The 24,606-nt window shown below is 37.9% G+C and overlaps 1 protein-coding gene across 1 annotated transcript in view; it reads right to left on the reverse strand.

The window, feature by feature from the left end:
• The window catches only part of LOC125936992 (neurexin-1-like), a 104,918-nt gene extending 84,331 nt beyond the window's left edge, over positions 1-20,587 (reverse strand). The window contains exon 1 of the mRNA XM_049651462.1: positions 19,816-20,587. Coding sequence (XP_049507419.1) covers positions 19,816-20,587 — 772 coding nt within the window. The remainder of the gene's footprint in view (positions 1-19,815) is intronic.
• Positions 20,588-24,606: the final 4,019 nt, after the last annotated feature.

Genomic DNA, 24,606 nt, shown 5'->3' on the forward strand with positions numbered 1-24,606 from the left:
TATATATAGCCTTATAGCCTTAAAAGAGAAAGACAGACTGGAAAAAATTATCACTCTTTCACAGAGTAGAAGGAAAAGACAGAACCAGGAACACACTAATGAATAGATGAAGAAAATGAGAGCTGAAAACAAGGGACTTCGTATGTATGTTGAGGTTTGCCTACAGTCTTCCTGTAAAGTCTTTGGGAAATATACCTAGAAGTTTCTTCTTGGTCATTACCAGCAATGCACCATTTAGTTGGGAAATGCATTCATCTATACATAAAATAGATGAGGTAAAAAGAAAAATATGGAAGTCAAATTGGCTAAAAGCAAATTCCAAATAAAAGGAACATTCTCAAAGTTTAAGAGTATCTCAGATGCTATTATGCTTTCTAAAAAGAGGAGATTGATTCTTGATCATTTGTATATGTGACTCCACAAGGTCCACACAAGCTATCCTAAAGTTGTGAGTGTTGACCATGGAGACAAAGGGGAGAAAGCCTAGGGTTATAGAGGCAAATTAAGCCTATGTTCAAATCCTCTCCCTAAATGAAAATAATTAAACAAATATAATTGTAGTGGTGAGAGTTATATGAGATAATATATATCAAATTGATGATACTGGTATATAGTAGACGATCAGTAAATACCAATCCCTTCTCTTCCTGTTACTCAAGGCATTTTAAAAATATATTATTAACTTCGCTTTGTATACCATATAATTTTATGTATTTTTTAATAAATAGGATTTTTATTTATTTTTAATTTTTTTAATGTTTATTTATTTCTGAGACAGAGACGGAGCATTAGTGGGGGAGGGGCAGAGAGAGAGGGAGACACGGAATCCGAAGCAGGCTTCAGGCTCTGAGCTGTCCGCACAGAGCCCAATGCGGGGCTCGAACTCACAAACTGTGAGATCATGACCTGAAGCAAAGTCAGTCGCTCAACCGACTGAGCCACCCACGCACCCCAATAAATATGATTTTTAAAAAATGTTTATTTATTTTGAGAGAGAGAGAGAGAGAGAGAGAGAGAAGGGTAGAGGCAGAGAGAGAAGGAGAGAGAGAGAATTCCAAGCAGGTTCCAAGCTGTCAGAACAGAGCCCTGTGCCAGACTCCATCTCACCAGCCATGAGATCATGACCTGAGCCGAAATCAAGAGTCGACAACTTAACCTACTAAGCCACCTGGGTATCCTACACGCAATTTTAAATTATGTATAAACATTATCAGTAAACACTAAAAGCCATTAGAATAATGACAATTTCACAACTTGAAGTATTTTAGCCCTTTTTTTGTTTTTCGTTTTTTTTTTGGTTTTTTGAGAGAGAGAGAGGGAACGAGCTCATGCAGGGAAGTGGAGCAGAAGAAGAAAGACAAAGAATCCCAAGCATGCTCCACATTCAAACACGGGGCTTGATCTCATGACTGTGAGATGATAATCTGAGGGGAAATCAAGAGACGCTCAAACAACTTAGCCTCTCAGGACCTCAAGTATTTTAACTCTTTATAAACAGTCATGGAAACAAAACATTTTGTTAGACATTAAAAAAAACCTTACACTTGGATATTTATATTTTTCAAGAGATTACCTTTAATTTCATAAAAATATTAGGATTTTTTGTGGAGGTAATTCACATTATTCTTTTAACTGTGGTTTGTGTTTGGGTTTTTGTTTTGTTTCAACTGGAAAAATCAGAGATATAAAATGAAGGAAACCAACATTCAATAAGGCATAGCTAATTGTTGGGAAAGCAAAAAAAAAAAAAAAAATACAATCCACCAATTAATCATTCTATTGAATATCTTTAGTTCCTATTGAAATCATGAATTGGTGGGGTGCCTGGGTAGTTCAGTCAGTTAAGTGTTGGACTCTTGATCTCAGCTCAGGTCATGATCTCACAGTCCTGGGATATAGCCCTGCATGGGGCTCTACACTGGCATAGATCCTGCTTGGATCTGCTTGGATTCCCTCTCTCCCCTCCTCTCTCTATATCCCTCTCCCATTGCACACACACTTTGTCTCTTTCTCAAAATAAATAAAATTTTAAAATAAAGTAAAATAAATAAAATAATAAAATTAAATATGTATGAAATCATGACTTGGTAAATAATCTGGATAGTCTGCATAAATTCTTGCCACTTAATTCAAATCTTGCCCTGAATAATTTCAAGGAGGTGACCCATAAAGGCTAGATCTGAGTTAGAAATGTAGCCAGTGGAAAGATCTAAGCCTTTCCTCTACAGACTTTTAGCATTTTCTACAGAAATCCAGCTGTGCATGCACCTGAATAGCGTGGATAGTTGGCTCATACCAGCTAAATCTTTGAGGAAGAGGTAAAAGAGCCATTTTGGGTTAGATATGAAAAACTTTATGCAACAAATGCATATTTGGAAACTGCAAAATGAGCATGCAAATCAATTTATATGCATGGGTGAATGAATATAGATGAGCTATTTTCAAAGTATAAGCATCCTGGTGTAGCATAAGATATCTGTACAAAAGGAATAGAAAGGAGGTGAATTGCTCAGCTTAGTCATCCATTTACGATTTTCAATGGAAAATTGCATTGTCAGTTTCCATTATGCCTGCGCAAATTTAGACAAATTAAAGAGTCAACTAAGTAATTATTGATAACATACATGTGTATGAAGTAAAGCAGGAAAGCCTTGTCAGTCATTTGGAACTTCTCAGATGTTACTAGGAGTTCTATTAGGAAGAAGAGACATTACAAGAATGATAATACACCTGATGATGAAACCAATATGAGACACAGCACTGATTTTTTCAGCCATCTCTCTAATTTGGGATTGGAGAAGGTGAGGGCAGGTGGAGATTTTGTAAATGCAACATTAACAGAAATCACTACTGAGAAGAAATATTATATCTGCTTCCAGACCCTGTACCTTATTAGGATCCTTCTGTTAAATGCCAGAAGAATGATCATTCAACCTGACAAAAGGGTACAAGATAAATATATAAATAATCAATCAATCTTTGGACTTACACGGGATTTTAATTCTATAATTCTCTTATTTTATGATATTCTGTCAGAATATATCCCGACAGGTCAGTGTCATATTTTATTCTGAAAACAGGAACGTTCTGTTTTTCTTTCTATAACAGAATGCTCAATCTAGAATTATAATACAAATCCTTGGTTAAGTCATGTAATGAATCTGATCTTCTGAAATGGACTATTAATTTGACATTTCAAAATTACATTGAAAATATCTCAAGATGGAGAGTTACAAATTTCCTTTGCTAATCTGTTTTTTTTTTCTAAATGCTTATTTATTTTGAGAGAAAGTGTGCACACACACAAGTGGGGTAGGGAGAAGAGACCTCTAGACCTCTAGAAAGGGAGAGAGAGAATCCCAAGCAGGTTCTGTGCTGTCAGAGCAGAGCCTGACTTGGGGCTTGATCTCATTAACCATGAGATCATGACCTGGGCTGAAATCAACAGTGGGATGTTTAACCAACTGGGCCACACAGGCACCCTGCAAATCTGGTTGGAGTACTTGCAAATATATTTATCTGTTAGTAATTTAAATAGATTTTTCTTTTCTCCCTCTCTGAAGAAAGTAAAACATGGGATCATTACAAGTTATTTACATTTTTTACGTAAATATATATACACACAATCTTTGTGTATATATATACATGAGTGTGTTTCCAATTTGATTATGTTCATTCAACAATATGCTTTAACATATTTCATACCAGTTTATAAACATATATATCATTTATGTTATGTTGTGAGAAGTTGTGTATGGGTCTACCATGGTTTCGTTAGCTATTTATATGTTAATAAATAGTAGAATTGATTCCATGTTCACCATTGTTTTCACCATTACAGAAAACTGCAACATGTATCAGTGATGATACATTTGTGAGTCTTGTTCAGGTATTTCTGTTAAAAAAATTTCCTAGAAGGGGAACTGCCATGTTAAAAGATGTACACATTTGAGATTCTCATAATTACTGTTAAACTGTCCCTAAAAACAGCTGTAGTAACTTACACTCCAACCAAAGATATGCAAGAGCATAAGAGTGCATGTAACTGCTACATCTCTATCAACACTTTATACATCATGGTCTTTAATTTCAATCAACTAAGCAAGAATACCTCATTTTAATTTATTTTGCTTTATTTGTTATTGAGTTCAAGCCTCTTTTTCTTACATGTATTGGCTTTTTGTATTTCTCTTTTAAAAAATTGCTTATTTTTTTCTTCTGACCATTATATTTAATATTTTCTTCTTATAATCTTGAACTTGATTAAATTTACTAACATTTCATTGAGTTCCTACTATGGGCCGGTCTACTCGCTCTTACTTATATAACAGGGTAATAAATACAAGCATAGATGTTCCCCTGGGGACTTAGAATCACATGAAGAAATACAGTGGGATGTTAAATAACTATAATAAAATGTATTGAGTGCAATACTATGTGAACAAAGAGCTACACAAAGCCAACATTTGCTCTGTAGGAGGGCCAGGGAAGAACACCACAGAGGACTTCAGAAAGATCTTTTAGATGGGTCATGAAAGATGGTTGAAACTTTACACAGTAGAGAATGGACAGAGCCTTTAGGTACAAAGAGAATAGCAGTAGAAAGGGCCTTAAGACATGCAAATGCAATAATTATTCATAATACAAACAATGCTGGCTTAGATCATAAGGCTTCTGTTGGAATAATGTGGTAAGAAATGAGCCAGAAGATCAGACACAGACTTAAAGTACTTGCTTGCCATTCTTAAGAATGTGTGCTTTCTCCTTAATCCTTAAACCAAAGGAGAAATGTTATTTTTAAAGGATCATCCGAGTAGTAGGGCAGAATGGCTTTGGGTGGGGAAATGTAGAATACTGCCTGGGATTAGGAGAAGTGGTAAAGAGAGGATAACAACAATCCTGATGAGTAAATACAGAGGACTGAAATAGCAAGCATATCAGTAGAATCAAGTGAACGTGGTCACTGAAAGCATATGATTAGCCCCATTATTTTCTGGCTTCTAATAGCACTACTCATATCTGTGACAGCATTTATTGCATTCATGCCACAAATGTATGCAATCATGCATGTATCTGCCAGCCTACTCCACTAGAGCGTGATTTCTTTCCCTTTCAATTCTTAGACCTGTGGTTGAACAAAACATAGTGTTTCACCAAAAGAAAAAATACCAAGTTTCCTGACTTTCCTTGTGTTCGGTTTATGCCAAAATAAGTATTTGTTAACCTGATGCTTTTTCTACTCATTGTTTTAACTATCTAATGACTCACCACAAAGTGTTTTCTTTTGATATGGAAAAATCCAGTGATTAGGGTAATTTGAAACTACAAGAACTTTTAAATTTTTTTTAACGTTTATTCATTTTTGAGAGAGAGATAGTGTGTGTGAATTCATATCCAGGAGGGGCACAGAGAGAGGAGGATGGAGGGTCCGAAGCAGGCTCTGTGCTGAGAGCAGCAAGACGGTGTGGGGCTCCAACTCACCAACTGTGAGATCATGATCTGAGCCGAAGTTGGATGCTCAACCAACTGAGCCACCCAGGTGCCCCTGAAATTACGGGAACTTGATTGAAAATATGAAACAACCCAATAACTGTAATTTTTTAAAAGGATTCATAGGTTTGTCACTCTTCATAGGCATACCACCATGTGTAGATTTTTCATAAAGCAAGGCTCATTTTTACTACAGTGGAGGATAATCAATAATAGCACTAAATGGTAGACATGTGCACCCTACTATAGGTCTTCATACACTGTGATTAATAGTTTTATTTGTGTTTTTGATCCCTGATTTTTTTTTTATATTTGTGTTAGATTTCAACACTTTCATTTGTGCTGCTAAATTTTGTCTTGAAGAGCACTGAGTACACAGAGGTGAACAATTACACAGGTGCTAATGTCTCATCATGTGTATGACAGCTTCTTAATGGTTTGGGAATTATGAATGTGTTCACGAATGAGCAAAAAACATAGGAGTCAAAGATGAAGTTACACAACAAACAGGTTGTGTAACCTGTTGTACCAAGAAACCATGCACATTACAGACTACCCATAAATAAGTGTTTTTAAGGTGGGTAGTTGCTTTGGTTTTATTTTCTTTATTTTGAAATGAAAAAAAAATTTTTCAGCCTTTCATCCCATTCTTATCCAGGAAGAATTCACACCAGTGCCAAAACTCCTTTCATCCAAAGCTATGTTTCCCAGAGCAAAAGCAAATGACACAGGATATAAAAGTATAGATACAGGAGGGACGTCACTTAAGTATGCTACACTTGGGCAGCAGGGCAGGAGCACCACCCCTGGTGGGGTGGGTTCACTTTGGGGAGGATACCCTAGGGACAGCACAATGAACAAGTGGAAGTGTGGAGTGAGTTGATATATAGGCAGCAGCTGTAACTCGAGCTCCAACACGTTCAAGGAAACATGAAACTGAGGCAATCCACTGTGTAAAGAGGACAAGGGCAACTGACTTAGGGCAAACACAAGCATGCCTGCCCAGAGTGTCTTCCAGGGACATCTACGTGCAACAACAGCAATTTAAGACAATTGGGAAAGTAATTCATGAACCAAGTGCTCTGTGGGAGTTGGTGCCATATTTTATCCCAATGCATCAGTGAGTTATAACTTCAGATACTTTTAAAATAGCTTTGGGGCTGCTTTTTTTTCCCTTTTTTTTTTTCCAGTGGATAGTTTGGTGTTTTTTTTTTTTGGGGGGGGGGGGGGGGGTTGTTTTGGGTTATTTCCATCTCCTACTTTGAGAGATTTGTATGTTAAAAGTTTTCCAAAAAGTTTGATTATTTACATAACTAAGAGCTGAATATGTATTCTAAAGTTCATTTAGTCCAGGCCTCTGACCAGGAAAAGGGAAATCCTAAGCAATTTAAAACTGGCAGTTGTGTATCTAAGCTATTGTTAAGGATCTCCAGAAATAGAGACTCACCCACCACTTCTGCCAGTCTGTTCTCACATTTATACTCGAATTACAAGCAAATGCTGTTTTCTCCTTCCTTAGGCCTAAATCAACACACTCTTGTTCTAATCCATTTCCATTGTTTAGTCCTCTGTGGACCAGACTCCCACTGCCAGCTTAGTCCAAGTTCTTTTTTCTGTTTGTCAGCTCATATTTTTCTGGCCTACTTTTCCTGCTTACAAATGCAATGCTATCAAGACTTCCCTTTACACAATTCTAGACTGCCTGATGTACAGACACTAGCAACAGACATTTTTTTTTTAACTGCCAAGTAACAACCACCTACTAAGGACTTTAAAAGCCTCTGCCCATACCATTTCCAAGATAATGGGAAATTAGCAAGTCAGACAGAAGCAAGAGGAAAGGTTAGGGAGTCACTGAAAGTATAGCAATACAGCTGCTGTGATGAATGGAAGAGGACTGTCACAGGTTTGGGGAACTAACCCTGGGGAGCACATTAGTGAGTCGAGGTGATAGCAAGTAAAATAAATAAAGCAAGTAGCTATTAGAACAAGGAGGCTGAATGTCAGATCAGTTTCACAGGAGAGGGATCTAAAACACTTTTAGCTCAGTGAAGACAGCACTCTTTCTCTTAAGCAGATAAAGATAATTCAAGGGGATATTGACTACATGGATTTTATTTCCACTGAGGACCTAACAAGAAGAAATTAATTTATGTCAGCAGAGAAAGATTTTCATTAAATTTAAAAAAGAAATTCTGCCCAGGAAAAGTTATTAAACACTTAGATGGAATACTGAGAGGGAGAGAAAATGAAATTGCATTAGTTTATACAGGCATCATTTAAACACAAGGAAGATTCTCATTTGTGTGGAGGATATACATTCAGTTATTATTTAAAAAAAGAAGGAATTACAAGTTCAGGGCATGGCCTCAGGAGGTCACATGGCCTTGATATGAATGCCAACTCTGCAATTTCTTAGAGTGTGAACAGAGTAATTTTGTTTAATGTTTATTTTTTTAGTGAGAGAGAGAGAGCAGGAGAGGGGCAGAGAAGGAGAGAGAAGAGAGGGAGAGAGAATCCCAAGCATGCTTCTCACTGTCAGCACAGAGCCAGATGTGGGGCCCAATCTCACAAACCGTAAGATCACAACCTGAACCCATATCAAGACTAAGAGGCTCAAAAGACTGAGCCACCCAGGTGTCCCTAAACTGAATAATTTTAAAATTCTCTCTGTGCCTCAGTTTTCTCAGTTGTGAATTGGGGCAAATAGCACCTACTTTATAGGGTTGTGGGAGGATTAAATGAATTAGTATGTGTAAAGAGCTCAAAACAGTGTCTGGCACAGGGTAGGAGTAATGCAAGATTTTGCTATTGCTGTTGCTACTATTGCTAGTCAGTAGGACAAAGTCCAATGACATACTGCCAGAACCCAGAGCTAAAGAATGATTATATTTTATGCGACTAATTGTTAGACAATAATGAATTTGTCCTTGTCTTTTTCTTCCTCCTAGCTCTCCAGCTCAATCTCAGGGATAGAAGTCAAAAAATTCATGTTCTAGTCCCCTCCTTCACTAACTGGATGTGATTTTTCTTATTAATTCATCAGTTCTCAGGTTTCTGATTGTTTCAAATCCTGTTCGTTCTCTGTCTCTCTCTCCCAGCCTTCTCCAACACTTGCTTTCCCCCCACTCATCTTCTTTTCTCCTATCTCTGTTCCTCTTTCAGTCTCAGGTCTCATTTTCTCAATTATTACACATCCCAAGCTCAGCAGCTTCCCTGAGGCCTCATCATCCTTCCATCCTCTATCCCTTGTGGGCAGATGACACTCCAGGATTATATATTTGGCCCCAATCCAAATCTTTATTGCCTCTATTTAGGATAAAACACAGCATTTTCTGTGTCATACAAACAAGGACTTTGTCCAGGATGGATAACATCTTAGGTCTATGGGAAGGAGAGGTGCCCATCATTCTTTATTTCTAATGACTTCTGGGAGAGTGTACAGTTCTCAGCTAACAGCCATAGAGGAGTGCCATTCCCAGATGAAGAATTACCCTAATTCTGAAGCTCTACCTCTGCCTGTGCTTTATGAAGGAAATCAATGTAGAGAGAAGAGTAAACAATGGATGAAATTCAAGTGAAAAGAAAAACAAAAACTAGTAACAATGAAAAACAACTTCAAATGCTTTTTGTAGCCAAAAAATATATAAGTTGTGATCGAAATAGAAAAGCCATATTATTTTAACTCTACCATTCATATCTAAGCAAAAGTTTAAGGGGCCACAGGAAGGAAAATTAATGATGTATGAATCCCAAAATTTTCATGTAATGATAGAAAGTGACCAAGAGGGCATGTTCTGAAATTTGTACATGACTCATTTAAATATTAAGAAAAATTCTTATAGATTCTCCAACTACTCTGGTAAAAGAGATTTGAGAGATATTTTTGATTTTAAAAGTGGCTGTTTCAAAATATCCCTGTGGTGGTCTTGGCTTATTCTGAACTCATTAGGAGCTCATTAAATAAGTTTAACCCTCTATTTTTCTTACGGATTGAAGTTTTAAAGAAGTCATTATTAATATTAGTTTATTGTTTTCCATGTGTTTGAACATATTGTGGCTCATTCCTATAAATAAATATTATTATTTAATAATAATAGCTAAAGTTCCATCAAAGCAAATTAATCTTGGTAACTGTCAGAGAAATCTGAGAGCAAGATTTACTACAGTTAGATTTTCATACAACCCCCAGGCATAGTTGAGATGCTGTCAATCAATAATATGAAAATGCTATTTTGCACAAACTTCAAAATCTCTAATCCCATACCTGATCACAGAAAGTCATTTGTCTTACTATAAGCATAGAATTTTCAAGTTCCTAAGGTCTTGTGTAGAAAAAAATATATATTACATAGACTACTTTAAATCATAAAGACATTTTATTTTTATGACATGTTTAACAAATATATATTTGTAAAAATTTATTTTAACATGATTTATATGTGTATATGTGTGTGTGTGTGTGTGTATATATATATATACATATATATGCATACGTATATACATATATACATACATACATACATATATATATATGTATGTATGTATATCTTTCTTTTTTTTAACGTTTATTTATTGAGAGGCAGAGAGAACAGAGCATGAACAGGGGAGGGGCAGAGAGAGAGGGAGACACAGAATCCAAAGCAGGCTCCAGGCTATGAGCTGTCAGCACAGAGCCTGATGTGGGGCTCAAACTCACAAACTGTGAGATCATGACCTGAGCCGAAGTTGGATGCTTAACCCCAACTCAGTCACCCAGGCACCCCTTAACAGGATTTCTAAGACTTAAAAATATCCTCTTCTGCTTACATTATATAATGTTCTTATTTATGTCATATTTTTGTATCTTTCTGTGTTTATCTACATACACACATACACATTTATTTCTCAAAAATACATGTTTCATTATTTAAAAAATTTTTATTTAAAAATCAATACTTTATGTCACAGGAAGTTGATGCAATTTTTAAAATACGGGTTCATAAATGTATCCTGTTAAACATTTACTTGTGCATTTGGGTCATGAAATATAATATACCCCTTTCTATGTTTAAGTTTTCAATTGTATAAATTAAACATTTAGTACCTTAAGTATCATATGTAATAATTTTTAATAAATAATCCCATTATTTGCTGAAATAAATCAACGTTGCATTCAGATAAATGGTTTAAGCTGAGAAGTAGTATCTTCCATACGGCAGCTATAGTTATTTGCTACCATGCCAGCTATTTCCCTAAGGAGAGTCCAGGCACGCTTAATTATAGGGAGACATCATTACTTAGAAGAAAAACATGAGTCTTTAATTTCCTTGCCTCTGTTGGACTGGGGAAGTTCATTCTGCTGAATCTAGCAACGTCTGACTAACACGTAAGCTTAGCTGGTTCCACATAAAAGGCCCGGTATTGTTAGGTCACCACCAATAGCAGCTTCTACACTGTGATCAATGTTGTTTCTGTTGTGGAATGTCATCCACACAGAATTCATTATGTCTATAATTAAATATAGAAAGCCCCTCCTCATGTTAGGGCACTTGTGAAACAACTGTTCCTCTTGGCAGTTCTTCCTTTAACTTTTGGACCACCAGATCCCTCCTGGGAACCAATCTAAGAAAGTGCTATTGAAGTAGCACTCGGTTCTACAATGTGGCGTCAGTGTATTTCTAATTACAGTCCAGACAGTTCTGAGCGCAAGTTACTAGACAAGAGTCCAGGTCAGCACTTTGGCTTGCCAGGTCAGACTTGTTCTCCTCCTACTTCCTTCCAATAATAGTTTCTCATATATACCAGAAATAGCATAGGGAATACATCTTTCTAACTCTAAGAACTGTTCCTGAACTCAATTTTAGGCGATGTGTTGGGAAGTCAAACTTACTTATCCAAAAAGAGATACTACACTCTCATTATGTAATTTCAATTAAGTGCCCAGTGTATCATCAACTATAGCTTCAGTAGAACCATGTTCTAACTCAACAACTCTAAGTGGCTACCTTTGTGATGGGGACAGATCTTTCTATTTATGCTAAATCACCATGAATTTTTATAATTTCAATAATGTTATCTCCCAGATTCTGAGATGGATATAAATTTTGTGTTGCCTGTTTTGTGAAACCTAAGTATTTTCATTCAAAATATTAAGAATTAAATGCACTTCATGGAGTGTCGGGGTGGCTCAGTTGGTTAGGTGTCCGACTTCAGCTCAGGTCATGATCTGACTCCCGGCTTGTGAGTTCAAGCTCTGCGTCAGGTTCTGTGCTGACAGCTCAGAGACTGGAGCCTGCTTCAGATTCTGTGTCTCCCTCTCTGTCTGCCCCTCCCACACTCATACTCTGTCTCTATCCATCTCTCAAAAATGAATAAACTTTAAAAAAATTTAAAAAAAATAGTTAAATGTACTTCTTCAGATTAATTTAGTTCTTTAGGTTCAATATACAGAGGCTTTATTTGTAGCTACATTAAAGTAGAATCAACCCATTAAGCATAATATTAATAGAAGGTCAACAAAAGCTGAAAATAAGCAAGTGTTATAGAAACAGAGTGTGATGAATTCTGACAAGCTATTTTGTTTCTTTATTATCATGATATTAGGAAATGGCACTAAATTTAAGGGTCTGCCATGATCTCCAATTCTGAAAGCTTTATTACAAGTCAGGCATTCATATCAGCAGCAAGCTGACAACTCATAAACAAATTCCCAGTGGCCATTAGCTGTCTGTTAAGTGAAACACACAGGTTATGTCATATAATGGAGAGAGTTGCCTGCTGGGGTAGTGGACACACCCGGATTCAAATTTCAGCTCTGTCATTAAGCTATGGGATTTTGGCAAGGTAGCTTCGCCAATCCACAATTTTCTCCTCTATAAAATGGGAATTTTATAAAACCTATCAAGTAGGATGTTGTAGTAATAAATAAGGTTAAGATGGACAAAGCACACTGTACGAAGCTTTTCACTCAGTAAACATGAAATAGTAGTTACAATAATTTCAAATTGTATTCAAACCCAAGAGGTGCTTATGGCACCAAGAAAGGAGGGACATCTAGTACACCTTTTGAAAAAATTTGATGCCTAATATTTTGGGGGAAGAAATCATGTATATTTGTAGATTTAGATTAATTATATGAGTTATGATTAGACTGGAAATGTTTTTTCCAACATCCAAACACTCATTCAAATATTTATTGAACCCTTACAACATACTCATCATCCAATTACTTAAAATTCCAGTAGTTGAGCTGTCCTAAATGGAAAACTGAGATTGCTTGAATATGTTGGTAGGACTTTTGCTTAACTTTTGCTTAACTTTTGCAAATATAAAATAGGAATGGTTTATTGTTTTACGTATGTGTTTCTATTATAAAGGTACAAGAAATTGGAAACAAGTTAAAGGGTGTACCGAGGTTTAAAACAGAATACTCACATTACCCTTAAATGTATTGAGATGTATATACACTTGCTTTCCAGAATTTTCTTTGGATTTATGTTACAAATATTTGAACCTTTTGCCTACCATTCTAAAATATGGATTTCCATTGAGAAAACCTTCCTAAGTACATTCTTACATGTATTTAGGGTATGAATATGTACACATTGTGTGTATTCATTTAGCATCATTCTTTTCATAAGTTAAAGAAAGTTTTTAAATTGAGATAGAACATACATAAAGTTTCTTACGTGTAGATACCTCATATATGTAAAGCTTAAGTGTATAGTTCAGTGAATCTTTACAAATATATATATCCATGTAAACACCAAGCAGATCATGTGAAAGGCTCCACTGTGCCATCTTTTAGCCCATATTGCCGAAAGGTAACACAAATTCTGAACTCTATCACCAGAGTTTAATTGTGTCTGTTTTGAATTTCATATAAATAGAATCATAATATACACCCACTTAGTTGCTGCCTTAAATTGTTTATTTCATTTGTTTAGATTTTTACACAGAAGGAACAAAGGAACCATTGTCTTCTTTACTCAGCTTGTCTGTACTAACATGTCAGTGTGTAATAAGAAAACCACCACATCTTATACACACTATTGAGTATGAATGATCTAAACTTCATTTAAAATGACCCCAACATAGATTTACAGAAACATGTTTAACATTTCACTACTAACATTCACAAAATTTTAGGGCCATCTATGCTGCTGCCGTTAGAGATTTCTTTCAAATGTTCACATTTTTCCAGGAGTTTATATCTATTAACTACTCACACCCTGAAATAGGTTAGCAGAAGCTCAAATGTATTAGTTGTCTGATTTTGTGTTTCTCAATTTACAATCTTGAAAATTGAAACAAAGAACATCAGTGACCTTACCCTATCTGTAGCAGTGATTTAGAGGCAATGCCACATCTAGAATTTAGTTAGAATTTAGTTTTTCAGATGACATGCCACATTCTGTTTACACACACTGTGTATATAACATGGCAGGAAAAGATTATGAGAGAGCACCACACCCATTCCCATATCCAAGTAGAAACACATAGAATCCATGCACAAGAGAAAAAAAAAGCCATGCAATTTTTGAAGAGCTCTGATACAACTAACCAAAAGACTTTTTGTATCTAAAACCTAACTGGAACATTTAAGACTTATTATTTAGCAAAGACCGAGAAATTTACCAATTCCTAAGTTTTGATTAATAGAAAAGGGACTGTGCCATAAAATTATACATAAGTACACAAGGGAAAAAAGTATATAGGTTTTGCATAATATTATTTTGCATAACAAACTCAAAACTTTTAGAATAAAAAAATGATTTATTCTGAATTATGTCATAATCACTTATACACTTCTTGAAAGTACAGTTTGCATAGAAACTTCTAACAGTAGCTTTATTATCTCCAGAATAAAATAAAATCCAAATATCTCTGGGACTTAATTTTCTATGATCATTTATAGGAGTTAACCCTGCAAGCAATGTGGCCACTAAATGTTTACTGAGAAAGGAAGATAAAACGTGGTCAATGACTTTTCAGGAACCACGGTAGCTTCAGGTAGTCTCACAATATAGCTAACAATAGCATAAATATTATATAGTGTTAGTCCTTCCTGTAGTAAATCAGGAGTTGTTTTGTTTTGTTTTTTATAAATTTATTATCACATTTCATTTAATGGTATCCAAAGCTGGAACATGATTTCACTGGCATATATGTAAATGTATGATAAAATATGTTTACAATAACTACAAGAATATCTTACTTGAGCTTTTAAGCTCAAATATAGTATCTAGCTTCTTTGCAGATACATATAAATAATTTTGACTTATAGGAGAGCCTCAAAGACAAATTATAAAAGGATAAGTCCATTAAATACCTATATCTATATACTGGAGTAAATATAGTAAACATCACTATTTAAGTATAGGATTGAGATGAATAAATGTATTAGTTTATATGGAGGGTGCAAGTTTTTACAAATGCATTTGTGTTAAAGGCTTGCTTAATTATAATAAAAATTCTCAATTAGAATTAAAAAATTAAGTACCTACGTAATATTTTTCTTTATTGCAGCAGTTGAAATATTGAAAGCCTAGAATTAATCAACCGATATATACCATCACAAGAAAAGCATATTGAACAAGGTTCTTGGAGGGTACAACAAAGTATGACATTGCCAATGCGCTCCAAGTCTATAGACTTGGTGGGTCTATCTGAGGATATTATCTTCATGATAATCCACAGAAAGTGTTCAAATACTTCTTGCAGATAGAAACAAGAATTCTTAACAATGAATGGCCTTAGATTTCTATGCTTAACAAAACTCACAAAGATTCTAAGTTCCTTAAAGAAAGAACCTTGTTTTTCCCCATGTCCCCCTAGTTCAGTCTCCAGCTTAGAGTGGGTGCTTAAAGAAATTTTGTGGACTGACAAACAGAAAGTAATGTTTTCTCTTTTTTCCCTGGCCCCCTATCAATGTGTTCTCTACACTGTAGCCAGAGTGACATTTTGAAATATAAATTTGATAATGGCACCCTCCTGCCCACCTTCCACACTAACCCCTTCCATTGTTTTTCCATCATTTTTACCATAAAGATTCAAATCCTTGCTTGATATGATCTAGAAGGCCCTGAAAGACCTGGCTCCACTCCTCTCTATAAAAGCTCCATCCTCAAGGGCATTCTCTAAGTTGTTTGAATATGCCACAACACTTCCTATAGCAGGCTTTTGTACCTAGTATTATTACTCTGGCTAATCCCTTCTCATCTCTCAGATTTTAAACATCAATCCTCAAGGAAACCTTCTTTGATAGGTGAGTTCACACTATTTTAAGTTCTCAGAATATCATGTACCTGTCCTCCAAAATACATACTGCCATTTTAAGTCTCCATTTACTTTTTTTTTTTTTTAATAACTGTGTCTCCTCATTGGAATGCTAAATCTAGGAACGTAGGAGCTATTTCTGAGAGTTTATTCACCATATTATTCCCAGAGCCTACTACTCAGGCACATAGAAAGCTTTCAATCAGTATTTGTTGAATAAAGAAATGAATGTAGAAATGACTGAGTGAATATGGCTGTCTCTCTGGTAACATTAGTAAAGTCTTAGAAAGAAGGGACTTTATTAAATGACATCTATCACACTGCCATGTTTAGTAATTTATAGTAAATAGCCATCATAAGGTGTATGTGTTCATGACCATTTAAATAGGGAAAGTAAATAAAAGGGACACTCACAGTCTAGTATGAATTTTTTAATAAAAATGACCCTAAAATACATGAAACCTGAAAGTCATAAAAAAAGGATAACTTCACTTCTCATTGATCAGCCTTTTATTCTCATTTTTAAGCTGGATAGCCATGGAATTCACTAATTCTTTTAAGCTGCTAAGAAACTATTAGTCCTTTTAAGCAGAAACTTATTAAATAATAATGGTCCTGGGGCACTTAGATGAGTACGGTTCACCGAAAAAGCTATGTACCCCATAAGCATCCATCATTCAAGAAAGATGACATTCTTGGATAGTTGAGTTCTGAGGCTGACTTTCAGGGTCAAAGAACATAAGTGATGCATAAGTTAGTTCTGTTCTATCAGCCATTTATATATATATATATATATATATATATATATATTTTCCTCCTGAATAATGCCTGAACCTAAAAAAAAATCAATCATAATAAAATGGAAATCTTATTGAGCAGAGAAGAGAATACAAGGCTCTAGAATACAAGTGCCTGTACTCCTAAGCAGGCTCTGCCACTAACCTGGTCATGACACATAACCTTTCTTGTGTTCTCCTTCCATTGCTACATAAATAAATATATAAAACTTGCTAGGCCTGAATAAAGTAGAGTAAGGATGAAACAGAGCTCATTAAATAAAAATATTCTAGAAAACCATAGATACAGAAGTTGTGGCAACACATTCTGGGCCAGAAAAAAAAGGAGAGAAAGAATATTATCATTGTCTTTTTAGTAGTTCTTACTGTATTTTTAATATGAAGTCAACCAAATGATACTAAATATTAAGTTAATAGAGAAATTTAGTCAGAACTAGATGTAATTTGAATCTTATTTAATGTTGGCTGTTAATTTTTTTCCTAAATTTTCTATAATGAATGTGGATTTGCTTCTAAATTAGTTTTTAAAAAGAATGTGGCAATCAGTGTAAATACTGGCTAGAGGCAGGGTTTTGCTTATACTTCATCTGAATAGAAACCATCTATCCCTAGCCATCAATACATGATTGGTGTTCAGAGAGGCATCCATTCTCAATTAATTATTTAATAGTCACTTGACACACATGAAATAGAGAAAATACACAAAATGGAGCCAATCCTCCTGGGCTGATCAACTCTGCCTTTATCACTCCATCTCTCATTTCTGTGATAATCAGAAGAATCCAGCCTTTTGTTTTCCTTTCATGATTAGAGGTGATCTTTGCACTCTGTTTCCAGATCAAATTTTCAAAACAAATCAATGCTCCAGAACCATCCTGACGGATTTTTCTTTTCTGAATTGAACTACCTTATGCATCAGGTACTAGACTGTTCAATTATGTATCTTGGTAATTCTAAATTCTTCCTGTTATGGAAAGTTATCCATTGGCAAAATAAAATGCATTTCAGAAACATCTAATTCTGCTTCTCTTCAACATATTACTTTTGCCATGCTTTCTCCACTCTTAAGTGTTCCTGATTATGCATGATCCCTGGTTCCCTACATTTAAAATGCACAAAAAAATAAAAAATTTAATTTAAAACACCCTCCCACACAGAACAAGCTGTCATTGTGTCATATTTGTTTCCTAATTTAAGGAAGGAAGTTATATCTCAAGTGTCCTTCATTAAACTGCCTGCTCTGTATTTTAAAGTGACATTAGGATACTTAGAGCAATATTCCCATAAAATAGTGTTCATTTTTCAAAATTTATTTCTATTAATCAGTGCAGATGTATGGAACTTCAAATCATCATAAAGCAAAACATCATATGTAGCCATTTCATTCAAGATTTACAATTAAATGAGATTTGGGAGAGGAAAAACATGTACTGTTTTATTTTTGTAATAAATAAAATTAGGCTTTATTTGGTAAAACCTAACTATAAAGCCTGGTGTTAAATCCATGGAAATTTACTGGCCAAGCTGAAGTGCAGTATAGGCCATAGAATACATAGTCTTCTACAATTACTTAGCCAAAATATAATGGGGGCGGGGGGGAACCTTCATGAAGGCAGAGAATAATAAAATAACCCTTTACATGTTTTTCCCCTTAAACCCATGAAGGCTACAGAACTCTTCTTTCTCTAATGACCAGCTTTTTTCTTTCTAAGTACTCCCTTTAAACTATCATAAATTTTACCAAGTCTTCATTTCTCTTAAAGTCAAATGAGAGAGAACTGCCAAGTCTAATAAGATTTACAAGGGCTACATCCTCTTATTGGTATCAGCAAAAAAACCCCAAAAAACAAAAACAAAACAAAAAACAAAAAACAGGGGACATTATACAGTAAAACACAGCCACACATAAAGCTTTTGTCCTTACAGCTAAATCAGATTTAGTAATCTTTTTAAAAACAACTTCAGTCATACATGTCATTTATCCATGTGTTGACTGTCTTGATTTGACCCATTAGCTATCTACTTTAAACCCTGACATGTCTCCTGCTCAGCCACAAATAAATCCATGTTTTATCTTTTGCATATCAGTCACTTTCTGTTCATAGGTTTTTCGGTATTTATAAAATATTTTTCCTTGGTCATTGTCATGTAGCAACATTGGACACACATTAATGACTGAATTTTATTTATGAAAGGGAGAAAATAAAACTCAAGTATGGTTTTTGTGTGTGAGTGTGTGTGTGTGTGTGTGTGTGTGTGTGTGTTTAACTCTGCACTGTTTCAATCCTTAAAAACAACAGAAATTACAGCCTGGCCTCAGATAAATATCATTAGCTAAATATACTCAGGAAATCTCTTGCAATCCTTCATATGCATTCCCTATTTTATTAGCCTACAGAAGCCTCCCAGTCCAACAACATCTAAATTTCTGTGCTATTTATCTTCCCAAGGCATCTGCTAATTGAGAAATACGTTATTTAATCTCTAACATTTCTAAATATTAGCTGACCTGTCTCCCACTTCAAGAAACCAGAGAAATCACATAATTTTTCCTAAACTGACAAATGTTGGACGTGGACATAACCGCAGAAATTCACATTAATTCCAAGAACCCTCCTCCTTCTAATCAAAACAATTTTCACATGTGCCCCCTCCCACTGCCCCATTTTTCCACAACCAGGAGCAGGACTTTACATTTTCCTTATAAAAGGCAAAGCAGTCCCTACGAATCCTGTTCCCCCTGTCCTTTACCATGAATAACAAACGTGGAGATTTCAACCATACTGAACCACCCCTGCACTTCATTCTTCACCAAACGTGTGCCCAATCTTGTAGATGCTTGTCTGCATCTTATGGGGAACATCTGCGTATTACAGACTTAGAGGTGGTAGAGGAAAGCACAGCGGTCATTCAGGTGGGCCATGGCCCTCTGAAGATGGGGAGCAGCCTAACAACCCGAGGAGTCTGAAGAGGAGAGGTCCTTGTACTTGCCACTTGGAAGGAAGTGGGGCTGGCACAAAGGGTTCCCAGGAGGAATCTGAACCTGGAAATGGGTCTGCTTAAAAACCATTAAGAGGATGCCAAAGGAGGAGCTGTGGGAGGTGATAAGGCCGAGAGGCCACAAACAGGTCTTCACCTTGCAAACTAGCTGCAACACACTGTCCAGAGAAGGAAGACCCCATGCACCAGCCGGCCCCGCCTGCCTCGCCCTGCCTCCCCGCGCCCTGCCCAGGCCGAGGCCCCCGGTGGGTCAGGCGTCGGGCCTTACCTTGGCTGCAGTCCTTGCCGCGGAAGCCGGTTCTCGAACAGTCGCACACCGCCTGGTCGTCAACCACCGAGCACACGCCTCCGTTGAGGCACACCCCGCCCTCGCCCTCCTCGCCAGCCTCGCAAGGGCTCCCCCCGCCACTGTTGGGCGGCTCGTCGTCCAGCTTCACCTCGCCGCTGTCCACTGGCAGGGCCTGGGAGGAGTTGACCCTCACGTCACGGATCCACCCTTTAAAGGGCTCTCGCTCCCGCACCGAGGCCAGCGTCAACTTGAGCGCCGCAGCGCGCAGTTCCGGGGGCAGCCCCCCGACAAAGAGGCCGCTGAACACGGTCATGTCCCTGCGCTTCGACTTGACTTCCACCCACTTGGCCTCCACCTGGTCGATGAAGAGCGTGGTGTTGCGGAACTGGCGGCGGATACGCACGTTGTGCCAGGCGCCGTCGTTGACCGGCGTGTCGGCCAGGAGCGTGGCGGGCTCTGCGCAGAAGATGGAGAAGCTGAGCTGCAGGCGGCCGCCGCGCGTCAGGATGAGCTCCAGGAAGTCGCAGAAGCCCTCGTCGTCGAAGTAGAGCACGAGACCGCGGGCGCTGCGAGTCTTGAGCTGGAAGCTCATCTCGCTCTCGCAGCAGGCGTTCCACTTGGGAAAGCGTGTCCACTGGCCCTCAGCGCCCGGGAACTCGAGCCCGCTGCCCAGCTCCGCCCAGCAGCCCAGGAGCAGCAGCGAGAGGCACAGGAGAAAGCAGCCCCCGCGCTGGAGAAGCGCCGTCCCCATGCTCGGGGCTGGGGTGCGGCGGGGGGGTGCCGGGGCCGACAGGGTCAAAATGGTCCTGGACACCGTGACGTAGAAATAAGGGTCTGGAAACAAGTAGGGTAAGGGGATGGGCAGGAGTGGGAGGGATGCGCCCTCCTTTATCTACCTCTTTTTTTTTTCTTCTTCTTCCAGCAACCCCTCCCTCTCTCCCTGTAGTCCCCTCCCAACTGGAAAACGTAGACCTCAGTGGTACAGGGCAGCAGCAGATCTTCCAGTCCAAAGGGAGGATACACTTTGGAAGCAACGTTCTGGAAACGGCGTTAACAGAAGGTCAAGGGAAGTCACTTATCCATTTGAGTCCGATGACCTAGTTCAAGGGCATCGGTGGTGTCAACAGATGCTTCACTCCTCGAATACTATCATCTGCGAGGTACCATCAGTGGTACCGGGCAAAAGGGAAACAGAGTCCGTTAAGAAGCAAATACTTGTCAGAGAAGTACAAGAAGTCAGCAATAAGCCAGGATCCTTGGATACTTGTGAGTACCTCGAGTGTCCTCCAGATGTGATGTCCCAAACCAGAAGGGAGAAAAGGGTTCCTTGCCTCTTTACGGCACCACTTAACCCCTGAGTGGCTTCAAAGGCCTGTTTCTTCTGTCATATCATGGACCACCAGCACCCCTGTAGCCAATGCAGAATTCCTTGTGCATGGCCTCACAGGCTGGATTTTGCTTCTCTTTTTCCCTCCCCAACGGTAGGGTTCAAACCCTGAAGCTGTGAAATAGCCAGAAGCTGTTAGATGTCACAACAGCTCCTCTTCTTTTCTCTCTGCCTCTGCGAGGCCAAATTAAGATGCCAGCATATCAATTGGTTGTGTGTTGGTGATGCATTTTGGTTTTGTCTTTTTATAAGGACCCAGAAAATCTGCAGAGAATTAAAATAAAAATTAAGTTCTAAAGTCATTTATAGTATCATATAAATCATCATTCAGTTCAGAAACCAGGTATATAACTAGAGCCATTAGGAAGCCAGAGTTAACCTTATTGGAAGGGGCGTATTTGTCCTGATCTACAAGGAAGACCTGATGTCTCCCAATAGTTAATATTGCACTTTTACAATCAGCCATTATGCCCTTATAGTTTTTTATAACTGTTAATAGGTAACCCTCTTAGGATTTTATACAGATTTGTTTATGGTTATCTTTTACTTTTTCTGAGAAAGTTTATTTTTTTTAAATATGACAAGGGGAGCAAAAGAGGCCCCTTTAAGGGCTTCTGCTTATAACATGCACTGATAACATGGACAATAAAAATACATCCTATTCAAATCTCAGTTAATACAGATTTTACAACAGGCAAAACAGATCAAACTGCGACTGGCTTGAATTTGTATAACATTCCTACCATTTTAGGTTTTTCAAAGAAAGAACATTGATGGTTTCTTGGGGGTGTCTTTTCAATTTCAGACAAGTATTTTCCTTTTATTAAAAGAATAATCTGTTCTAAGAGAAAACATGTAACTGGAGTCATATCTATTTTGGGCAGCATTTATGTCTCACTTGCCATGACATTAACTCCTCTAAAGATGGGTAAAGTATTTAATATTTTGCCAAACAGTGTAGTGATCCTTACTCCCCTTCGAGTCCTTATCTGGCTGTCAGCTCTTAGAATTTGTGTGGTCAGAACAGCAGTTGGCATGTGTGACACCTTAGCTGCTGTGGCTCCAGGATGCTAGAATATGAAATCATGTCTTTGAATCACTCACTATAAAATCACCTCTTTATCCAACCCTAATCTGACAGTTTCCTGAAATGGTGCAGAAATCGTAAGTAGTGAGTTGCTTTTAAGCCTTGTTTGTTTGTTTGTTTGTTTTTTGCCAAAAGAACATTACTCTTACATTTTGACAGAAAGAAAGAAAGAAAGAAAGAAAGAAAGAAAGAAAGAAAGGAAAAGAAAAGAGAAAGAAAAAAACCACAAATGGTTCATCTGGTCATGTCAAGCAAACGCAAGCATTTCCCTCAACATTTCCCACTATACCACCCCACCCCCTGCACACACACGCACAGGCACACACGCACACACATTTATTGCCTGGACACAGAAGCTCACTATGCAATTAACACTTTTTTCCCCTACAAGCTGAAACTAGCAGTAATTTATGGCACCGCATTGTGCTGCTGCTCCTCCATGGAGGGAGCTAAGAGCATTTCTCTTCAGTACAGAGCAATCCCTACAGGTGTCAGCTGAGAGCCACCAAGCTAGGGGATCCCACTTCAAGTTCCTCCCCAGATGAAATTGATGAGTGGTTCTCTCTTTTTCAACACACACACACACACACACACACACACACACACACGGACAACAGAGCACATATAGACACATACACATTGGCCAGTAGAAATAAAAAAGAAATAACCATCTCAGTTGCTTATTTATTATGGCTGATACATTCCACACCATCAGCAATCACCAGCCATATCTTGCCTACTCCTGTGCCAACCCCAAAGAAAGGTGCTCTTAAAAATCATCCTAAGATAGCATATTATTCAATATACTCTCATTTTTAAGTGGACTCGGACATCTGCCAATTTTTCAGTCATTTTGCAAAATAAATCTGAAATTTCAAGATCAAGAGTAGTGCTTTGAAACCATCCTGAAGCTTATGTGTTAGAAAATCTTTGTGTGTGTGTGTGTGTGTGTGTGTGTGTGTGTGTGTGTGAGGGGGGGGGGGGGGAGAGAGAGAAAGAGAGGGGTGATGGGCGCTGATTATTTTATTAATTAATATTACATAGATCACAAAACCTTTCTTCACTCCTCTCTCCTTCCCTCCTCCACTAATGCATACCTTGACAATTTTTTAAGGAATGGAGGAGAGGGGGGAAACACATACATATTCTTACCACAGGGAGGTCAACTGACTCTCCCAGTTCTTAGAGGAAGCTCATTGTGTGTGAAGAGTATCTGTATTTATATGGAGAAAGAGGATTCTCTCTAGGTGCCGGAAAAACCTGGTGAGTTCACAAATTAGAGGATGAAATAAAAGGATCTGAAAAACAACCTTACTGCAGCCAAAGGAAGAAGCGCTCTAATTCAAAAGCAGACTAACAGCCTCATTAATCTTTTCTTTCATTTCTAGAATCAAATTCATTCCCAAGCCACTGGAAGGATCGATACAGTATGCTCGTCCGCTGCAGCTGCATTTATTTTAATATGTTTATAACACACACACACACACACACACACACACATATACACATACACACACACACATGCACACATATCTTTCCATGCATCCTTCAATATATACCATCACCAAGAACCTGAAATCTTTGGGATAATTTTTAGAAGTGCCTTTCCCCCCCACCCCCTCGCTTTTGCAAAGTCTCTTAATACCAATGCACACCCAAATTCTCCCTGGCTTTCCCGCCCAGTCTCCAAGCTCCATCTCTAATACCAGTGCAGTTTCTTGGAGCCTGGAGTCAACTGCACAAATTAAGGATAGGCACAGCATGGGGCTGATGGGGAAGGGAAATAAAGATGTACATACAGATATATTTTATTGCTTTGGTTTCTAACTTGTCTGTTTTCTTTCTTTTGCTAATAAATCACTGCATTCAGCCTTTAAGTTACTATCCTAGTTCCACCATCTCATCTTCTTGCCATCTATTTAAAAAGCTTCATGCAAAACAACGAAGATCTATACTCCTCCACCCTCCCACCACCCATCCTTCCTTGTGCATTTGTGGCAGCTCCTGGCTCAGTTACAAGGGGGAAATATATCCTTCTCCAGCTTGCCTCGCCCCATCCCCTCCCCCAACCCAAATTGAGCTTCTTTACCTGCCCGGTTATTCCCCTTAGCTCGACCCAGAGCCTGAAGCATGCATCGGTCAAAGCGAATTTCCTGAGGTCTGTGGATAAGGCGACTGCCGCTGCCTTTTCAGAGGCGTCAGGCTTGAGCGTCTATCTCCAGGAGTGCGGGAGGGGAGAACAGGCAACGGAGGGGAGCAGGAGGAGGAGGAAGAGAGGGAAAGAGCTGGGAAGGAG

Source organism: Panthera uncia (genome assembly GCF_023721935.1).
Source record: "Panthera uncia isolate 11264 chromosome A3 unlocalized genomic scaffold, Puncia_PCG_1.0 HiC_scaffold_11, whole genome shotgun sequence".
Taxonomy (NCBI): domain Eukaryota; kingdom Metazoa; phylum Chordata; class Mammalia; order Carnivora; family Felidae; genus Panthera; species Panthera uncia.